At 37.7% G+C, this 22,816-nt stretch overlaps 1 protein-coding gene across 1 annotated transcript in view; it reads right to left on the reverse strand.

Annotated features, from left to right (window-relative positions):
- LOC127880721 (5'-3' exoribonuclease 1-like) overlaps positions 1-22,816 on the reverse strand; it is a 92,502-nt gene that overhangs the window by 64,117 nt on the left and 5,569 nt on the right. The window contains exons 2-14 of the mRNA XM_052428078.1: positions 20,358-20,489; positions 19,132-19,232; positions 18,370-18,467; positions 17,203-17,312; positions 14,708-14,818; positions 13,501-13,595; positions 12,199-12,458; positions 8,000-8,067; positions 7,076-7,198; positions 6,504-6,624; positions 5,475-5,580; positions 858-947; positions 132-288 (exon numbers count right to left, since the gene is read on the reverse strand). Coding sequence (XP_052284038.1) covers positions 132-288; positions 858-947; positions 5,475-5,580; positions 6,504-6,624; positions 7,076-7,198; positions 8,000-8,067; positions 12,199-12,458; positions 13,501-13,595; positions 14,708-14,818; positions 17,203-17,312; positions 18,370-18,467; positions 19,132-19,232; positions 20,358-20,489 — 1,572 coding nt within the window. The remainder of the gene's footprint in view (positions 1-131; positions 289-857; positions 948-5,474; positions 5,581-6,503; positions 6,625-7,075; positions 7,199-7,999; positions 8,068-12,198; positions 12,459-13,500; positions 13,596-14,707; positions 14,819-17,202; positions 17,313-18,369; positions 18,468-19,131; positions 19,233-20,357; positions 20,490-22,816) is intronic.

Below are 22,816 nucleotides of genomic sequence, written 5' to 3' on the forward strand. Positions count from 1 at the left end.
CTGGGACGACACTTAAAAGTATAAAAGCCCTGTTTTCCCAGTGCGAACTGGTTCAATAAATACCTTACATTGAACTTGCCTAGTTTAACAAAATTAAACAATCGCAACTCAGTAAATTGATGTGTACCAACCTGATATGGCCGTGGCAGGAGATCTTTACTGGCTGCAGGCAGCACAGCCATGAGCTGCTCAAATGGCAGGAACGGGGTGCCCAGGTCAAAGGTCAAGGACATATCCTTGAAGTCCTTAACATCACTCATGTATGGTGCATAGTGGTGTGGGTAGAACCTGGAAAACAAGGAAAATATCATTAATATCTTGCAGTTAACAAGAAACCACCAAAACTTAAATTATTGGTTCACTATATAATGTCCAGAAATTCTTTGTACCAAAGTAGTCTATAACCGCAAACATTTATTGAATGGCTCAAATGGTAACATTCTTTTTAACAAAAAAGGTTTGTGTGATATAGGTCAAACCTAGATCCGCTTTAGAAAACCAATGTATTATGCAAATAAATGCAAGCAAAAGCACTTGCAGCAGTAATATCTTATGTTTTATTTGTTGCACATTTGAATGCCTTGCTTTAAGAAAACATGGCTTCAAGCATGTGAGTTAAGTCTTCATCTGTTAAGTCCACACAGGCTTATCAGGGACTACAACTCTGCTTTTATAGAACTTTTCATTTAACGGAAGTAATTTCTTAGCAAAAATTTGGTCTACAAGGGAAGTACAATCCCTGATAAGCCTGTGTGGAGTGCAAAGACTAATCTGGGACAACACTTTACACACATGCATTAAGCCTTGTATTCCAAAAGTGTGACTGATATATGATTTGTTTGCAGGATTGTTCATACCAACTCCAAGAAGGCACCCCTTCATAGTAGTACAGCAGAATCCACTGAATGCCTCTCACATAGCCCTCCGCCTGGTCACGCAGTACTTCACTGAATAGACAACGTTCAGGGGAATTAAAGCGGTGAACTGGATATGAAACTAGACAATTGTTTTCATCTATTTAAGGAAAAATTCTACATCCATTAAATCTAATCAATTTGTAAAATATATGTTACAGGTAAGACATAGCCTTTCTTTAGATAATATAAGACTTTGAGGGCCAAAATGGCCCTAGTTTGCTCACTTTTTTTTACAATGCCTTGTTCATTGCTTACAGGTAGTTGAAAATTCAGTACTCCTGAGCATATTAGATTGGTTCTCTTCCGTTTACTTTTGCAGTGTGAACATATGATTAATTCTGATAGAGTACTGTCCATTTTCATGGGGTTTTTGCAATGCAAACATTTGCAAGAAATGCTAATTTTACATGTGTTTACAAGGTTTTTGTAAGATTTGGACCTTGCAATGTGGCCTCTCGAGTGTTTTCAAGGTTTCTCTATAGCTAAATAAGGAAAACTGCCCCGCCCACTGGCAGCCATGTTTTTCAACGGACCAGAACCACTTTTAAACTCAACCAACATATCATCAAGACAAACATTTTGACAAAGTTACATGAAGATTGGGCATGAAATGTGACTTCTACAGTGTTTACAAGGTTTTTCTTTTTTTTTTTTACCTAGTAGCCTAGTTTTTGACCTAGCATGACCCAGTTTCAAACTCGATTGAGGTATCATTGGGACAAAGCTTCTGTCCAAGTTTCATGAAGATCGGACAAGAAATGTGGCCTCTAGAGTGTTTACAAGGTTTCTCTATAGCTAAATAAGGAAAACTGCCCCGCCCACTGGTGGCCATGTTTATAAACGGACTGGAACCGCTTTTGAACTCAACCAACATATCATTAAGACAAACATTTTGACAAAGTTACATGAAGATTGGGCATGAAATGAGACTTCTACAGTGTTTACAAGGTTTTTCTTTTTTTTTTGGACCTAGTGACCTAGTTTTTGACCCAGCCTGACCCAGTTTGAACTTGATCCAGGTATCATTGGGACAAATCTCCTGACCAAGTGTCATGAAGATCTGACAAGAAATGTGGCCTCTAGAGTGTTTACAAACCAAATGTGGACGACGGACAAAGACCGATCACAAAAGCTCACCTGAGCAATCAGGTGAGCTAAAAATAACAAATAGCTGCTGGACAATTTGGATACACATTTCCCCCTTCCCAACATAATGGTCCCCTGCTGGACCATGTGGACACACATTTCCCCCTTCCCAACATAATGTTCCCCTGCTAGACAATGTGGACACACATTTCCCCCTCCCTAACACGATGGTCCCCTGCTGGACAATGTGGACACACATTTCCCCCTCCCCAACATGATGGCCCCCTGCTGGACAATGTGGACACACATTTCCCCCTCCCCAACATGATGGTCCCCTGCTGGACAATATGGACACACATTTCCCCCTCCCCAACACGATGGTCCCCTGCTAGACAATGTGGACACACATTTCCCCCTCCCCAACATAATGGTTCTCTGCTGGATAATGTGAACACACATTTCCCCCTCCCCAACACAATGGTCCCCTGCTGGACAATGTGGACACACATTTCCCCTTCCCCAACACGATGGTCCCCTGCTGGACAATGTGGACACACATTTCCCCCGCCCAAACATGATGGTCCCCTGCTGGACAATGTGGACACACATTTCCCCCTCCCCAACATAATGGTCCCCTGCTGGACAATGTGGACACACATTACCCCTCCCCAACATGATGTTCCCTTGCTGGACAATGTGGACACACATTTCCCCCTCCCCAACACGATGGTCCCCTGCTGGACAATGTGGACACACATTACCCCCTCCCCAACACAATGGTCCCCTGCTGGACAATGTGGACACACATTTCCCCCTCCCCGACACGATGTTCCCCTGCTGGACAATGTGGACACACATTTCCTCCTCCCAAACACGATGGTCCCCTGCTGGACAATGTGGACACACCTTTCCCCCTCCCCAACATGATGGTCCCCTGCTGGACAATGTGGACACACCTTTCCCCCGCCCAAACACGATGGTCCCCTGCTGGACAATGTGGACACACATTTCCCCCTCCCCAACATAATGGTCCCCTGCTGGACAATGTGGACACACATTTTCCCCTCCCCAACATGATGTTCCCTTGCTGGACAATGTGGACACACATTTCCCCCTCCCCAACACAATGGTCCCCTGCTGGACAATGTGGACACACATTACCCCCTCCCCAACACAATGGTCCCCTGCTGGACAATGTGGACACACATTTCCCCCTCCCCGACACGATGGTCCCCTGCTGGACAATGTGGACACACATTTTCTCCTCCCAAACACGATGGTCCCCTGCTGGACAATGTGGACACACCTTTCCCCCTCCCCAACATGATGGTCCCCTGATGGACAATGTGGACACACCTTTCCCCCTGCCCAACATGATGGTCCCCTGCTGGACAATGTGGACACACCTTTCCCTCTCCCCAACACAATGGTCCCCTGCTGGACAATGTGGACACACCTTTCCCCCTCCCCAACAAGATGGTCCCCTGCTGGACAATGTGGACACACATTTCCCCCTCCCCAACACGATGGTCGCCTGCTGGACAATGTGGACACACCTTTCCCCCTCCCAAACACAATGGTCCCCTGCTGGACAATGTGGACACACATTTCCCCCTCCCCAACACAATGGTCCCCTGCTGGACAATTCGGACGCACATTTCCCCCTCCCCAACACGATGGTCCCCTGCTGGACAATGTGGACACACATTTCCCCTTCCCCAACACGATGGTCCCCTGCTGAACAATGTGGACACACATTTCCCCCACCCCAACACGATGGTCCCCTGCTAGACAATGTGGACACACCTTTCCCCTTCCCCAACATAATGGTCGCCTGCTGGACAATGTGGACACACATTTCCCCCTCCCCAACATGATATTCCCCTGCTGGACAATGTGGACACACATTTCCCCCTCCCAAACACGATGGTCCCCTTACCATGTAAGAGTCTCACAATAACAAGATCTAATTGAACAAGTCTAACCTTTCCGAAGATCAGAAGACACAAGTCATGTCAAAAAGATATAACTGTCAATGTATACTATTTTAAGTTTGATATTGAAAAAGTACTCAAGTCTTTCTTACTTCTTTTAGTACTTCTTTATTACCTTAAATTATTATCTTTACCTTCAACCAATAGACCTGGTTCTTGTGTGCAAAAAAAGTAAGTATGCTTGTAACTTAATCAACTGATTTGAAATTTTTAGTTATAATCAAAATAATGTTTTGACTTTGGACCGTGAATTAAGACCGTGACCGAGGTGTTTGTATTTTGTGAAGAAAACAACTTTTAAAAAGCAAATTAGTTGAATTAAAATCAGCTGTAAAATATATTTTGTTTGTGACTGGATGAAAATTCCTTGATCTATGGTAGAATCCTAACACATAACAATAACTCTTATTTAAAATTAAGAAAGTGAAGGTTTATGGTTCTTGTGCATTGGACTTCCCCTCATTTATATCTATACACCAAACATGTTTCCTGTTGAAATCTTGTATTGTATCGAAGATATAACCCTGAAATGTTGAATCATACAAAAAACTACAAAGAGCTTTAGCTCATATTAATGAAAGTGTAGGTTTATGGTTCTTGTGCATGGCACTTCTACTTATTGATATCTATACACCCATAAAGTTTCATGTTAAAATCTTGTAAAGTATCTGAGACATAGCCATAAACAATTTTATCATACAAAAAAGGGCAATAACTGTTATTCATGAAAGTGTAGGTTTATGGTTCTTGTGCATGGCACTTCTACTTTTTGATATTTATACACCCATAAAGTTTCATGTTGAAATATTATACAGTGTCTGAGGTATAGCCATGAAAAGTTTTTGGCAGGCAGACAGAAAATGCCAAAACTATATCTCTCCGCCTTTGGGGAGGGATAAAAATGGCTGTCAATACTTACAAGTTATGTGAAAATCCATCCATGTTGAACAAGGTTAAGCTCAGGACAAAGTAAGAGCAGATTAAATTTTTTATGTTTACATTTGAAATTGAAAGGTGACCTTGATGTAAAACCTTATGCCTTGGAGGCTGAGTTCTTATATTATAATAATTGTGACCTTGACTTTTGACCAAGTGAGCATTGTTGTTATGCATATTCACTCGGACAAATCAAATGCGCCATGTTATTTTAAGATCCAACCATCCAAAGTTATTCTTCAGACAAGATGTTTAGGTTAAAATCTTATATTTGCACTTTGGCCTTAAACTGTGACCTTATCCTTTCCAACAATGGCCTGGTTTTAGCGCCTGACAATAATTCCCATGTTAATACCATCTGCCAAGTTGATTGAACTCTTTCAGTGCTATAACCGAATTTTGAAGGCTTTTGCAAACAGTTTGGATCCAGATGAGATGCAAAAGAACAGGGGCATACAAATAAGGATTTTATTATTTAATGTTTGTATACTGTCTCCTACGTTTGTTGTAGTTTGTGACTGTGGAATGTTACTTCACTTACGGAGTGACATGTGCATACTCCATCTTGGTCATGTAATAGTTCCTCTTGTGGTGGCGGAATTCATCGTCCAATGTGTCCTCTTCTGAAAATTCCTCTGAGAAATCATCTGCAACAGACACACAAACAGTGAGAAATCATCTGCAACAAACACACAATCATCTGCAACAGACACACAATCAGCAATGATTTGGCACCAATTCAAGTACTGCTGGGTAATTTAAGGCTTTAAAAGAATGTTTTTGAATGTTTTGTAAATTCTAAATCTAAAATTCTGGGCCATCTGAAACTACTGACCAATATAGCGAGTAACATTAAAGAAAGTACTATTTTTATTGGCTAAAGACATTTCCTCAAATATTTATCATATTTATGCAAAATAATCTGCAATGCTATCAAATGACTACACTTTGATATCACATAAAGGTGTACCCATTTAACACAAACGATCATGCAATAAAGTTGGTTACTGTAATGATATTTTCAAAGAATGTATTTTTTTATCCTACTACTTATTATGTTCAAATTAAAAATTCAAGGGTCGTATAAACCAAAGCTTTATACAGCCCACAATCTTTGTACAACCCCGCATGAACATAATTTTACAGACTTCTTTTTCTTAAACGCTTACATGGCTCAGCAGTTGTTTAAACTTTCATTAACTCAGCAGATGACTTAAAGTGTACAAGGACACTACCCAAATATTCTCTATATGTTAAAAAATATGTTGAAGTCTTTTATGTTCAACTCAAAACAAGTGCATGTGAGGTTTCTGTTACGCTATACAATGGATTCCTTTAAATTGAATAAAATATAAACAAAAAACAACAACAGCAAATAACATTAGTTTCTTATTTCTGCACTGGTTTGCTTAATTCATAATTAATAAATCATTTTGTATGAGTTCACCAAAAAGTTCTCAAATAAATAATAAATTTACATTAACTGTGAGCTTGAAATAGCAATAGTCTACAGCTGCCAATGTTATCCAATTGATTTAGCTGGAAGAGTAAGATAAAGGTGGGTTTTCACCTGAAGGGTCCTCCCCATATCGAGGTATCAGCTCTGTACCCAACTCCTCATCATCATCTACATCAGCCAGGCTGTCCAACATGGCAAACTGGTTCATACTCTGTCTAGCTACGGACTTCTCCTGTGGTACAATAGATATATACAGTATAGCTACGTCAGCTTAGCTGTCAAGCATGGCAAACTGGTCCATAATCTGTCTTGCTACAGACTTCTCCTGTGGTAGAATAGAGAAGTACAGTGGAAAATAGTGATGGTCCAACTAACAGTTCTTTTTGGAAGGAATTGACAGAAGAAAAGGTTTGTCCAGGTATGGACTACACCAGTGGGAGAATAGATATGTACAGTAGAAATAAGAACTGGTTCTCTTTGGAAGAGATAGAGAGAATAAGTGTCCATCTAACTATGCACTTCTCTTGTAGATATAAGGAAAAGGAGACTAACATTATAACTACAGACTGCTCAGACAGAAAGAAAGGAATAGAAGAAATTAATACTTATAAAAATTAATTATAAGTATTTTTAACCACACAAAAGTTTCCACAACAAGGTCTAGCAGTCAGCCAGCATGATACCTGGTTCTTGTGAAGTTTCCTGGCTGCTGACAATAATTCTGACTGCTCTGCGCTGGCCGCATTTTTTTTTGACTCCAGCCACTTGAGATCTCCAGCCTGCTCTGAGAACGTGTCAAAGTCAAACTGAAACAGGCATGGCATACAGTTATGTAGTTAGTATGAGAATTGCTCTGGTAAAAAAAGCGATTAATCTTTGTGCAAAAAGTTATGTCCCAGTTTAGCCTGTGCAGTTTGTACAGGATTATCAGGGACGACACTTTCTACCTAAACTGGGTTTTCACTAAGAAGAGACTCCTTTCAACCAGCAGATATAGTTTTCCCTGATTGCACAGGCTGGGACAACACTTTATGCAAATGCATTAAGCCACATGTTCCCAGAGCACTGCCAGTTTTCACAAGGCTTCTCAGGGAAATCCTTACTTATGTTGTACACAACTTTTTTTTATCAAATTCTCTATTCCTCACCCAATGTTTATTGCTAACATAAACAAGAGCTGTGTGTGTGAAATACAATGCCCCCTACTGCGCTTTGAAGCCATATATTTGACCTTCAAGGATGACCTTGACCTTTCACCACTCAAAATGGGCAGCTCCATGAGATACACATGCATGCCAAATATCAAGTTGCTATCTTCAATATTGCAAAATTTATGACCAAGGTTAAAGTTTTGGGACACACACATACAATGACAGACAGACACACAGACAGACAGGCCAAAAACAATATACCCCCGATCATTCGATCCGGGGGCATAAAAATAGTTGAATCATTTTGGAAAAATTCCATACTATAAGTTTAATACTTATTATACAAATTATTCTGGCTACTACTGTTTCAGTCAAAAAAAGTCTTGAAAAGGCAATTGGATCTTGGCTGAGCATATGTCATCATAGCTGACATTAACTTAGGAAAACTGCACGTACCTTTGAGAGTACAGCGAGGTATTTTTCAAACCTTTCTAAGTTCAGCCTTCCACCATTGTTAATGTATCCTGAAATAATTATTTCAAGGATAATGCGAAATTATTAATGAATCTTGAAAAAGATATTTCAATTATAATCCACCATATTTAATATATCCTGAAATAGACATTACAATGATTATAATAAATTGTTAATGTATCCTGAAAATGAAATTTCAATGATAATCATCAATTGTTTATGAATCCTGAAAAGACAATTAAATGATCCTACAAAACTGTATTAGTATCCTCATGTAGACTTTACAGCGATATTCCTCATTTGTTAATGTATCTTGAACAAGAGATGTGTTCGTCAGAAACACAATGCCCCCTACTGCGCTGCTTTGAAATATATATTTAAAAAAATTGACCTTTGACCTTGAAGGATGACCTTGACCTTGAACTTCCACCACTCAAAATGTTCAGCTTCATGAAATGCACATGCATGCCAAATATCAAGTTGCTATCTTCAATATTGCAAAAGTTATGGCCAACATTAGTGTTTTTTTTCCGGATGGACAGACAGACTGACATACTGACGGACAGTTCAACTGCTATATGCCACCCTACCGGGGGCATAAAAAGACGTTATGATGATAATTCAACAATGTTATAGATATTTTAATGATTCACTGAGACCGTTTCATAAAATGCACCCTGAAAATATTCATTTTAAACATGTTTAATATTGTTTTCAGATGAATGAGAATAATGGAACTAGGATAGTTGTCAAGCTTGTAAGTTGTCACACTAAGCTCCATGCATATCCTTGTACTTATAAATATTTAGTTTAAACCTATTTATTTAAGCTCGATTGCGTCGAAAGCCTTAGGCTTATATAAACGCTCTCGAGTCCGTTTCCTGGGCCTAGAACCAGTACTTGGTGTCTTTGGGGGAGATCTAAAGAACGCTCCCACGATGGGGATCGAACCCGTGACCTCCCGGTCGCAAGGCGGACACCATATCCATTACACCACGGCGACCCTACAAATAAATATATATTTATATATACCTTATATATACCTTATAAATATTTCAACGAAATAGAAAAACTAGAAATCCCACTATTGTGCCTTACACTTCTGCATGTTGCTTAGTCAAAGAGCAGTGTTAGCTTGGATATAAAACAAAAGCGCAATAACTCTTCCTTAAACTTAGACCATATGCAATAAATAATTGAAGCAAGATTTGTGGTTCTTAGAATTCCTCTAATTGATAGTTCCATGGAAATGAAGTTAATAACTCTAGTAACGTATGACTCGAAACAAAATTGGAACATGAAATTTAACAATAGTTGATAGTGCCTTACTACTCCAAATTCCAATTGAATGGCCCCATAACAAGTAGGTGCTTTAAAATAGTCTTCACTAATAAGAAACTTACTGAAATGAAGTCTTCAATAGATTTGAAAGGCAGTTCATTAGGTATGTTTAACCTCTGCAATTTTGGTTGCCCAATTATGTTAAGAACTGGAACAGCCCAAATTGACTAAAAATTTATAAGCACCAGAGCTGCAACGATTCACCAACAGCTCGATTCGATTTCGATTTTAGACACTCTAATACCGATTTTTTTATTTGATTCATCTTCAAACCTAGTTTTATCATATATTCACTCTTATGCCTCAAAATTAACATTTCTGTTCAAATGTGATTTCAATAAAACACATAAAAAAGAAAAGCAAATTAGGAATTTTAATATAAAAACTTCTGACTAGAAGATTGTGTTGATTACAATAATATAAAAAATAAATAAATAATCATAAGAACGTATCTGGAATCAGTTGAATGGTAGTACTATCACATAATACTTTAACCCAAAACCGCAATAAGCATGTCTACCATTGTGACATGACAGCATCACCTGTTACCTGTAGGACAAATCACATTCTCTAATAAACTTAACAAAATTCCAACAGAAATAGAACTACTTTTCTGGCTCGCGACTTCAGTAGTTGCACTTGTGCGACCTCTAAGTCTTGCTAAATCAACGTTATGTTTGCGTTTGACATGTTGCATTAGATTAGTGGTTGAGCCGGACTTTGCGTGCGCCACATCCGTGAAGCACAGTTTACACTTTGCTTTATCGGTAGGGCTACCATCCCGAAACCCAAAATACTGCCACACTTTTGATTTTAGCTTCTTAGGCGCATCTGATAATTTCAATTTGTCGGCAACAACTTGTTCAGCCATTTTGACGCTTTTTCCGAAAGTAGATTGTAACGCGCTTATTGATTGGATGACTAAAGTAATAAGCAACCAATCGAGCGGGTCGTAATTACAGGTAAACATAAAACCTTCACCTTCCCGTATCAATAGTCAGAATACAGCGTGCTTTACGTATCTATGTATATATGTTAAAGAATCGAATCAAATTTGGTAGGTTTGGTATCGTAATCGAATCAAAGCATTTGGAATCGATTTTCGATGAATCGGATCGAATCATTGCAGCTCTAATAAGCACTATAAACCCTCATGAAATTAAAAAAATTCATGTAATGTTCTTCAGATTTGGATTAATGGGTTATTTTAATTGCGTAATACTTATTGCACAAACCCATCTTAATATCCTTTTTTATGCCTTTTAGCTGAAATATTCAGTTTTAGTGGCTGTGCTCATTTTATTTGTTCAGTTGCAGATAAATTGCTTTTGAAACAAAATTGACACAGTGTTTCTAAATTTTGGGAATTTTTCAGACGGCAATAGGGATTTTTTTTCATTTTTCCTTTGTAGGGAAAAAGCATTTTACTGGTCCTGATAAAGAAGACACAAGAGATGTGTTTGTCAGAAACACAATGCCCCCTACTGAGTCTCTTTGATTATTATTTTTTAATCATTTGGCAGGTACAGATAATTATCTGCCTTTAAAGCTTATTACTTCCCTTGGATTTGTACTTTCGACCTTTGACCTTGAAGGATGACCTCGAACTTGACATTTTACCACTCAAAATGTGCAGCTCCATGAGATACACATGCATGCCAAATATCAAGTTGCTATCTTCAATATTGCAAAATTTATGACCAGTTAAAGTTTTGGGACCACTGTTAAAAGTTTTCGGACGGAATCACAGACTGACAGTTCAACTGCTATATGCCATCCTACCGGGAGCATAAACAAGAGCTGTCAGAGCACAGCGCACTCGACTATTCGAGTGCTTGACAGTATAACGTAAGCCATCATGGGGAAATTGTTCATATTCAATAATTTAATAGACGATCTTTCAAAATTAAAAAAAGGGAATTTTGTTGTTTTTTTGGGGGGGGGGGGGAGGGGGGGTTGAGAGGGGGGTGTAATGTGGGTGTGGTCATTTATTAGATTATCTTTCAAAAATAAAAAAAAAGGAAAAATTAATCAAAAAAATTGTGAGGGGGGGGCAGGGATTCTGGGTTGGCGCGTGAGGTATTGTTTGGGTGGAATCCATTGTGGTATTCAGGTAAGTGTTGTTTTGTCAAAGTATTAATAAAATCTGATCATAAATAAAGAAGTTAAGGCAATGTAACTAAAGTAATATGCATATTATAATGGAAAAAGGGCCATAATTCTTACAAAATGCTTGATACAGTTGTCTGCTCTTGTTTATAGATTGGGGTCATGTTGGTAAAGAAGTTTGCAAAATATGAAAGCAATATGTCAAGGGACATTGAAAATATTTGGGGGTAGTATGCAAACTTAAACATTTGCTGCATATTCTAAGTGAAAAAGGGGCCATAATTATTACAAAATGCTTGATAGAGTTGTCTGCTCTTGTGTATAGGTTGGGGTTATGTTGGTAAAGAAGTATGCAAAATATGAAAGCAATATTTCAAGGGACATTGAAAATATTTGGGGTAGTACACAAACTTTAACATTTGCTGCATATTCTAAGTGGAAAAGGGGCCATAATTATTACAAAATGCTTGATAGAGTTGTCTGCTCTTGTGCATAGGTTGGGGTCATGTTGGTAAAGAAGTATGCAAAATATGAAAGCAATATTTTAAGGGACATTGAAAATATTTGGGGTAGTACGCAAACTTTAACATTTGCATGCTAACGCTATCGCCAACGCTAACGCCAACGCCGGGGGGAGAAGGATAGCTCCACTATATATATTTCATATATAATAGTCTAGCTAAAAAGGGCTGAAGTGGTTCTGGCCTATGGCTGACCTGGTGACTACATACCTCCACACTGAGGCAGCACCTCCATATATGTCCTCCACAGAAGGGGCAAGGCATCATGGTTGATATGCAGGTTGGGCAGGTGGGGTATGAAGTCATTGCCCACCAAAAAACCCATGAGAACCCAGTCATCAATGACATTCTCTAGGTTGTACTTAAAGTCTGTCAACGTATCACGGAGGGCGGAGAACTCAAAATCCAGGTACTCCCGGAATAGAGACAGGTGCAGCAGATGGAACGTGGTTTCTTCAGGGGTCTGGGGTCTACAAGTGTTATAACACAGAGTAGTCAAGATTCCCACTGTAAAATAGCCATTGCTCACACATTGCACAACTCTGCCTAAGATTTTTTTTACCACGTTTTTTCCCATAGATACCCATAAAATAAAGAGAATTTTGCCAAAGTTAATAACAAATTTGTGAGGGGTAGCCCTGATAGTTGTAATCAAGACCTCCATACCTTTGGAAATGCCTTATAGAATTCACAGTTACAAACAGTGCTGACCCATTTTATATACAAATAGTAGATATATTAGTCGCATTCTGAGAAAACTGGGGAAAATGCATGTGCATAAAGTGCAGCCCACACAAGCTAATCAGGAACGACACTTTCCACCTAAATTGGACTTCATTTTAACAAAAAATGTCATAAAAAGCGGAAAGTGTCGTCCCTGATTAGCCAGTGCGGATTAGCTACCCTAAACCTCAACCCATCTAGTGGATGATACATTATAGCATAAAACTATCAAGTAGTTTCCCTAAATGCTACCACATTTAAGCTCATTGAGAGTATTTCAATGTTGTGTTTCAGTTTAATCATATTGGTAATGAATCATCAGAAAATGTCACAACATGTACGATGTCCTATATTCTAATGAACACAGAACAGCTTTTAATACATGATCATACTCGGCTGCGGGTGCAGTTTTGAATAAATAAAAGTTTGTCAGATTTTTTTTTAAAGGTGACCTTGACCTTTGAACTAGTAACCCACAAATGGGTGTGGCATGTAGATCTCATCAAGGTGCATCTACATATGAAGTTTCAAAGTTGTAGGTGGAAGCACTTTGATTTTAGAGCAAAATGTCAAGGTTTTAGCCTGACGCCTACGGCAAACGACACAGCTATGATTATGCCTCGGATTTTCTCCGAAAACAGCCGAGATAAAAATGTGTAAATTTAGTGAAATGCACAAAATAAACATAAACAATCTAAAATGTTTAAATATTGAATTGTTAAATCAGTTAGCCAATAGTCTGTACAAAATAAACATTAACATTCATGCATTTACACCTCCCATTCATACCTCTTAGCTGATTTGTGCTTGGGCATTTTTCCAAAACGGACTTCTTCTCTTAAGAGGGAGAAGTGGGGTTCATGTGTGGCCAGCCCTAGCATCATCTGTGAAACAGGCAACACAATGCATCATACTTGCACAATATGTGTCTTGTTCTGAGAAAATTGGGCTTAATGCATGTGCGTAAAGTGTCGTCCCAGATAAGCCTGTGCAGTCTAATCAGGGACGACACTTTACGCACATGCATTATGCCCAATTTTCTCAGAACACGACTCATATTATCTGTGTAACAGGTAACCACTTGAAATATACTTGCACAATATTATATCAGTAACAGGCAACCAAATGTTTCTTACTTACAAAATATCTGTGTAAAAGCCAACCAAATGTATCCTATATGCACACTTATATCTGTGTAACAGGCAACTTAATGTATCATACTTGCACACTAGTATCAGAGTAACAGGCAACCAAATGTTTCATACTTGCACAATATTATCAGTGTAACAGGAAAACAAACATATCATATGGGCACAATATTATATTTGTAATGGTCAACAAAATGTATAATGCTTGCACAACATCAAACATGGAAAAAACATTATCTAACACATCATTTGCAATAATATGAATTAAGACTAAAACCAATACGATAAAATTTAAATAAAAGTAAAAAAAATAATTATTGTCATGGAAATCACAGTAATTAAATGATATCATAATGCAAAGACTTGGTTTGCCACTGTTTTCAAGTGAGTAAGCTCCCAGACAAGCCAAACCATTGGCAATGATAATGATTTGTGCATGGTAACAGAGAGTGGGCCACAAACTGGTTACCTCCTTTTCAACCTTAGGCATGTCACCATGATTATAAGCATAATCTTTGCAATTTATTTCAAATAGAAAAACAGTATCAGCAAATAGTGAGAATATTCCAACTACAGCCTTCAAACCAGATCTGCATCCAGTTCATACAGAGGTCATTATTGAATTCTCTGCATATAAATCCTCTCCATTCTTAGACCCTGCCTTCATATCATACCTGATCCTGTTGTTGTCCATACAAACAGTGGCTGTCATTCAAATATCCCCATACTGACCCTCCCAAACATTAGAGTTGGCCACGTACCAGATCGGCATCCAGTCCATACAAACAGTGGCTGTCATTCAAATATCCCCATATTGACCCTCCCAATCATTAGAGTAGGCTACGTACCAGATCGGCATCCAGTCCATACAAACAGTGCCTGGTGTTGGGATCATAGCCTGGGCCTGCCCTCTCGGCCCTGATGAAGTCCATGATCTTGTGTTCACCCTCACCGGGTGTCTGAAATAGGCATTAGCTATATTCAGACATGTAAGTCTGGGCTTGCATTGACTTTTGACATTCACAAGTCCTCTATTCAAAAAAGTTACACCAGTTTTCACAGAACCCTTCTGTTTAACTACCAGTGATAATTAGTTGTTTCACCTAAGTTGCATCAAAATTAAATAAACCGTGGCATCTATTCCTATAAAACAGTGCCTCTTTGAGAAGCACTTAGAATTTATGTATTACATTCTTAAATAACTGAAGATCCAAATTTAAAATGGTGTAAATGTGTAATTGCAAATATAAACAGATTCAATAAGCTCAATACAATGCTCAGATACCAACATATATTTTTGGAATCAATAGACTGACATCTATTTGCCAGGAAGGCTTTTCAGCACTGTAAATGTCAAAAGCAATTGTAGGGTAAACTCTGAGGTCACAAAAGTTACGAGCTGCACCAATCTGTTGACAATGTCTAACATTTACTCAAAGAATTTCTTAATCTTATAAGCGTTACTTAGAACATAAGCATAGTCTTTTCACTTGAATATATTTAAATTTCAGACCATTTTCCCATTTTATTTTGCAATACAGTGCCCCATATAATTATTTGGGAAATAGGGTTTTTACCCATTGATTTTGAAAAATAGGGTGATTTCTTTCTTGAAATAGGGTGAACTGAGTTAAAAAAATGCAAACCTTAAAATCATTGCTGCTTTACTTCTGTTGAAGCTGCACACTTGTATTGATTCAATAAACTGTAAACTATCATAATTAAATTTAATAAACTGATGTTTCATCACATCTTTTATCCTTGAAACTGTCCATAATATAAACTTTAAACCTGAGAAAACAACTGACATCTTTGTAACTGTCAAACATATAAACATGTTCTAAATATTGTTCACTCAATCAATGCATCCTAAGGCAGAACTTCCAGTAGCTGTGGCAGCTCTTCGAAAAAGTTTGCGATCGACTGATATTTTGGCGCAACAATTGCAGACATCTTTTAACCTGTCTTAGACTTTTTTATTTCGCATCGTTAAAGAAACTGAAAGTACAGACGCTTTACAAAACATGCACAATGAAAACGCTTGTATGTCGCTGTAAATAATTTGTTAAGACTTTATTTAAAATAATTTGTTAAGACTTTATTTAACTATGAAATCTAGTCCGCAGAGTGTTTGAATAACTTTGACTGTTTTCTAGAGCTGTAATGATTCACTCATCATTCGATCCGATTTCGATACCAAATGGTCCAATTCGATTATTTTCGATTGGATTCAAATTAAACTATTTGCAGCTTATTTTGCAAACTACTTCATGTTTGGTTTGTCCAGGGCATGAATTAATATGTTTGGTATTTGTTATTAACTGATTAAGTTATTATGTTGTACATTTAAAGTGTTCAATTTTTGAAATAAAATTTAAAAACGCACATTGTTTTATAAGTAACACATTTATTGAACAAAACTTCCTGTTGAGTTATTCTTAACTAACATAAAATGCACACTGTATCACATGTGTTTAACAGAAAAACAAAACAAAAACAAACATGTAAGTAAATAAACAACAACCAGTTGACTTCTTAACAGAATGCACACAGTTAAGTAAACAAACCAACTGACTGATTTCAACTTACGTCAACGAAACACGTTTTGCAAGTTGCCTTTGCATCAGAACCTTCCCGAAACCCAAAATGTTCCCATACTTTTTATTTTAATTTTGACGGTGCTTCTTTCAGCGTGGTTTAAGAAGCCATTTTACCGGCTGATGAAATGCTCAGCATTGTATTCATTCATTCATTGGATGCCATATTGGCTACTGACCAGTCACAATACGTATTACAAATGACAAGAAAGTTTACACGACGGATTTGGAAAGTAAGGTTTAAAATGCGGATCAATCGGGATTGCAGTGACTCGAATCGAAATTGGCCATATTGGTATCGAAATCGAATCGGCGGCGTTGAACCGGTTTTTCGATGCATCGAACCGAATAGTTACAGCTCTACTGTTTTCCTGCTTTATCATCCAGGCACTTGCTGAATGAAAGCATCGCCGCGTTATGATAATAATTCAAAAGAGAAAATACCGAAAATGAGCAAAGCATTTTCGATCGAAGCTATTGTATCGTACGCATCAAATCTGACGAATTTGCATAAAAGGTCAAATTAGTTGCGTTTTCAATACGCATGATATTGTATTTTTTTGCGTTTTTAAACATTTTAATAGGGTGAAAGATGCAGATACGCAGCTTATCTGGGGCACTGGCAATAAAGAGTTCAGTGGGGAATCTGGGGGAAAAGCAAAACAGAGCATGCTGGTAATTCTTACCCTGCAGTTTTGCTCTCAGTATTTCCCCTTAGAGATCTTATCTCTGATGGTTTTCCTCACCTCATGTCCGGACAGGTAGATGCGTACACCCTTCCACAGTGGGTCCTGGCTCACTTTCTGCACCACAAAGTACTTGAGCTGTTCTTGAAGACGCACCATGAATGGGGTACCTGCAGAACAGGAGCAACCAAAGATATTTTTTATTTTACCTTGTACAGACTACTCATTATTAATTGGCTAAGCCAGGTCACATGCTGACCATGTATTCGTCTATATTTGGTCAGTACTATTTCATAGAAAGTAAGTGAAGTTGAATGATGTCATTGAAGTAATAACATGGCATCATAAAAGTCAGCATGTATAACTTTTTTATTGTCATTACTCTGATGCTGGAGAAAGAATGGAACAGTGATATAAATTTGTTACAAAGCTTCTTACTGACTCTACAAAATATTAATTTTAGGCCCTGTATCACACCATATAAGGCCATTAAGAGACCATGAAACAAATAATATAAAGGGATCAGAGATTTCACTTTTTTTCATTTTTGGATGTGTGGTGTGGAAGGATAGCAATTTAGTAAATGAAAACAAGGAAACGCTTAAATAAAACAAGAGCACTGCATAACGCGTGCCAACGCTCTGCTGCAAAAGCTTGTCAGATTTTTTTTTTTTTAGAGGTCACAGTGACCTTGACCTTTGACCTAGTGACCTAAAATTGGGTGTGGCGTGTAGAGCTCATCAAGGTGCATCTACATATATTGTTTCAAAGTTATAGGTGGAAGCACTTTGATTTTAGAGCAAATGTTAAGGTTTTAGCACGACGCCTACGGCGGACGAAATGGCTATGACAATACCTCGGGTTTTCTCCGAAAACAGCCGAGCTAATAAGTGAAAGCTTGTCAGAATTTTTTTTTTTTTTTTTTAGAGGTCACAGTGACCTTGACCTTTAAACTAGTGACCCAAAAATGGGTGTGGCACGTAGAACTCATCAAGGTGCAGCTACATGTGAAGTTTCAAAGTTGTAGGTTGAAGCACTTTGATTTAAGAGCCAATGTTCAAAACCTTAACAAAATGATGTAAAGGTTTTAGCACGACGTGGACAGCGGACGAAGAGCTGGCTATGACAATACCTTGGGTTTTCTCCGAAAACAGCCGAGCTAAAAATGGCTCAACAAATGAAAAATCACACTCCTGTAAGATAGGCTGTTCCCCTTTGCTTACATACCTGGCGTGATGCAGTTGGAGTCGAAGCGTTTTTCTGTCGGCAGTGTCTCGCCTTTCTCACGGGCTCGCTTCTCCAACTCTTCAGCCTCACGTGCAGACCTTTAAGAACAACAAACTGTGAACACATGTCAGCAAAACAGTATTGAAGCATTTTAATTGTATTAGGGTAATACAAGATATCATTCATTAATTCATATTTATTTAAAGTATAAGATTATGACTCATTTCAGATGGTTCCTACTGCTGCATCTTTGTTAAACATGTTCTTTACAATAGCCAATAAGTCATATAGGTAACAGGGGCATCGTACAAAATAAAAGCTCCTTTGTCAGGAGATTTCAATAGCCATCTTTCATTGAACACATGCTGTTAATTTTTAAAAAAGCTACTTTTCATGTACTAGTTTGCGTACCGAAAAAAGAGTTATGAAAGTACAAGCATATGGGAATTTGCACAGTACATTTTAACATGTTTATGTCTGGATAATTAGAAACAGACACTCTTGTATATGCTGGTAGCGGGTCACTTTCGAATTTAGCTTTTTCCATGTTAAATATTTTAGTTTTTTTAAGACTGCAAGAAATATTATAAAGGCACTTTAGAGTTTACATTTGCAATCATGCTTCATTGAATGTTCAATTTTAGCCATGAACAATGAACTTGTTCAGTCAGACTTGCAATAACTATATTGAGCATGCCCAATCAGGACTTAGTCCTCGAGAAAGTGACATTCTACATCCCATGGGCAAAAGCGATGACCCACCTGAATCTACGCCCTCTCTGCTGGTTCATCTTTGCTCTAGGTGCCACCCCATCCACTGCCATGAAGAACACCTTTTGGGGCTTTATCATGCGAAACAGAAACTGAAAATACAGATGATGCCTTTGCATGTTAGGACTATATAAAATACAAATTTATAATTTATTCAACTATAAATATATAGAAACACAAATAATAAAAGTCTGAAAAACATTTTAAGGAGAAAAATACTTTGTTGAAACCATACACATATATTTTTGAAAAAGATTCATAATACACTGCAACTCCAATATATTGCGGCTGAAGGGGTCCAAAGATCGCGACCTTGATGTATCCGGCGCGGGATATAAATGGTCAGGTTATGTATGCATGTATATGTATGCATAAGCATAGTTTGGCAATCTCAAAACACGCTATTTACCTACCTTATTCAAGTATGTGTTATATCCATATGTTATTCATTGGTATAAAAATAATAACACAAAACATTATTCCATGTGTGTATTTTCAAATGCGCATAATTAAATTTGTAATCCGAAAAACATTGTCGAGTTTTATTGTTCAAGAAAGCATGCACAAATTAGACCCATGTACAAAATGACGTCATTCATTCTCATGAAAAGCATGGGTTTTAAAAGTAGTGCATTTTGACAAACTGAGGGATCTTTACCTTCAAATTAAAAGTAAGTAGTTTACACTGTATCTAACGCACAAAGATTGTTTAGATAGGTCAGTATTGACTTGTGACATTTACAGTTATACTTGTATACACCTTCATGGGTGCACTGGCTCGTTTCGGCAGTTCAAAGAAAATTCAATGGAAAATAGTAACACCCGAAATGACCTGTGATGTTTGACACGTGGGGCTATTGTTTATCGCAGTACACAGGTTTTAAAGTGATGTACAATGTAAGCAAACAATCTGGTCAAAACTGTATTATGAATGTTGGATTAAAGTGGGTGAAACAGGGGCAAAAATACTAGCTTGAATCGGATTTTAATTCATAAAATTCTCAGATTAAAACATGTTATTTGGGGATTATGCTCGTCAGATTTTTGAGAGCCATAGCCGATTCGCGATATATTGGACAACGCGATATAACGGACCGTGATATATTGGAGTTGCAGTGTATTAATACAATTTGAAATTGATTTCTCTATGTGTTATTCAACATAAAATTTTCACCAAAGTGTACAGATTAACAAAAAACAAAAACAAGCCATCTTACGTCGATGTAGTACATGATATCTGTGAAGATCTTTTCCTCTGTAATTCTGAAGTGTGGGTTGTCATCTTCAGGGTGAGAGCACACATGAACAATGCCATTCATATCAAGATACAAGTTGTCAAACTCTGGAATCTGCAACAATAGACCAGACATTTTGTATACGCAAATACTTTTATTTAAAAAGGTTTTTAGTAATTTAAGTGTGTTCTTACATGAATAATTATCTATTCTGCGGCACAGAAATCCTTGAACCACCAGGGCCCTCAATCCATTTTAGGGGAAGCGGGTCGCTACCCTCATGAGGGGGGAATTTTCGCAGCGTTTCACTTTTGGGGGGATTTTTTTTCTTACTCTCTCATTATTACATTTGTACATGTTTGCACTATAAACAAGATGTGTTTGTGAAACACAATGTCCCCCTATATGATGTTTGACCTTGTAGGATGACATTGACCTTGTGAAGGATGACCTTGACCTTTCACCACTCAAAATGTGCAGCTCCATGAGATACACGTGCATGCCAAATATCAAGTTGCTATCTTCAATATTGCAAAAGAATTCATAAAATAAGCGATTTGGGCCACAGATATTTGACCTCTGACCTTGAAGGATGACCTTGACCTTTCACCACTCAAAATGTGCAGCTCCATGAGATGCACATGCATGCCAAATATCAAGTTGCTATCTTCAATATTGCAGAAGTATTTATAAAATAAGCGATTTGGGCCACATATATTTGACCTCTGACCTTGAAGGATGACCTTGACCTTGACATTTCACCACTCAAAATGTGCAGCTCCATGAGATACACATGCATGCCAAATATCAAGTTGCTATCTTCAATATTGCAAAAGTCTTCATAAAATGAGCCATTTTGGCCACATATATTTGACCTCTGACCTTGAAGGATGACCTTGACCTTGACCTTTCACCACTCAAAATGTGCAGCTTCATGAGATACACATGCATGCCAAATATGAAGTTGCTATCTTCAATATAGCAACAGTTATTGCAAAATGTTAAAGTTGGCGCAAACAGACCAACAGACCAACAGACAGACCAACAGACAGACAGACAGGGCAAAAACAATATGTCCCCCACTACTATAGTGGGGGACATAAAAATTCATTTCATTTTTCATAATTTAGTATGTTTGACAAGATAAAATTGAAATAGAATTGAGATAAAATAATCATGAGACACATCTTATTAAAAAAAAAAATAAAAAAAAATTTATTTCAGGGGGACTTTTTCCCCCCAAAAGGGGAAAAAAGTATACTTTTCAGGTGGGGGACTGCGGTTTTTAGTAATTTAAGTGTGTTCTAACATGAATAATAATCTATTCTGCGGCACAGAAATCCTTGAACCATCAGGGCCCTCAATCCCTTTTAGGGGAAGCAGGTCGCTACCCTCATGAGGGGGGAATTTTCGCGGCGTTTCGCTTTTGGGGGGATTTTTTTCTTACTCTCTCATTATTACATTTGTACATGTTTGCAATATATAAATTCATTTCATTTTTCATAATTTAGTATGTTTGACAAGATAAACTTGAAATAGAATTGAGATATAATAATCATGAGACACATCTTATTAAAAAAAATTTTTTTTTTTAAATATTTTTTTTATTTCAGGGGGACTTTTTCCCCCAAAAAGGGAAAAAAAAGTATACTTTTCAGGTGGGGGACTGCGGCCCAAATTCGGCCGCAGATTTGATAGATTGAGGGCCCTGACCACCTTCACAAGAATTATATTTTTAATGAAAACCACCATGGATTCCATGCCAAGAGATTGCGTAAAACTAAGATTCTTTGTCTTCTGTACAGATAAAACTTCTGGGCTTTCTTGTGGAGGATGGCCATATTTTACAAAGCCCTTCAACCAGGCACTTCACAACAAGCTTGATTAGAAAATGTCATATTATGGCATGAACAACAACACTCTGGCATGGGTGTGGTCACTACTAACAGGTAGTAATTTACTTCCCACAGGACACTGACTTCAACCAATCCTCTTCCTTTTGTTCATAAACAATGTTGCAATTAAATGCTCCTGTTCTAATTTCTATACAGTTTGGCTAAGATATTAACTCTCTGCCAGTTCATTTCCAATTCCACTCACTATTTGTACTATTTTGAAGCATTTTTTACCCACAAATAACTAGATAACCATAAGCTTTCAATGCTTTTTAATCAAATACCAATGTACGTAAAAATGTCCCATAGTGTTTCATGACCTTTATGTGTGACTGTGACACTAATTTAAGAAATAGAACATTGGCTGTGTATTGACCACCATTGCCTGCCAATGCGCTAAAAGAACATTATTATCGGAATCTCAAACGCTCATTTAATTTCAAAATAGTGATACAATTATTTGTTGATAAAAATATATAACCAATATCCTGCAATTAAAATTATGTTTACAAAAAACATTACAATCACCACAACTAGTAGTTTAGT

The sequence above is a fragment of the Dreissena polymorpha genome, chromosome 5, assembly GCF_020536995.1.
Source record: "Dreissena polymorpha isolate Duluth1 chromosome 5, UMN_Dpol_1.0, whole genome shotgun sequence".
NCBI classification, from domain to species: domain Eukaryota; kingdom Metazoa; phylum Mollusca; class Bivalvia; order Myida; family Dreissenidae; genus Dreissena; species Dreissena polymorpha.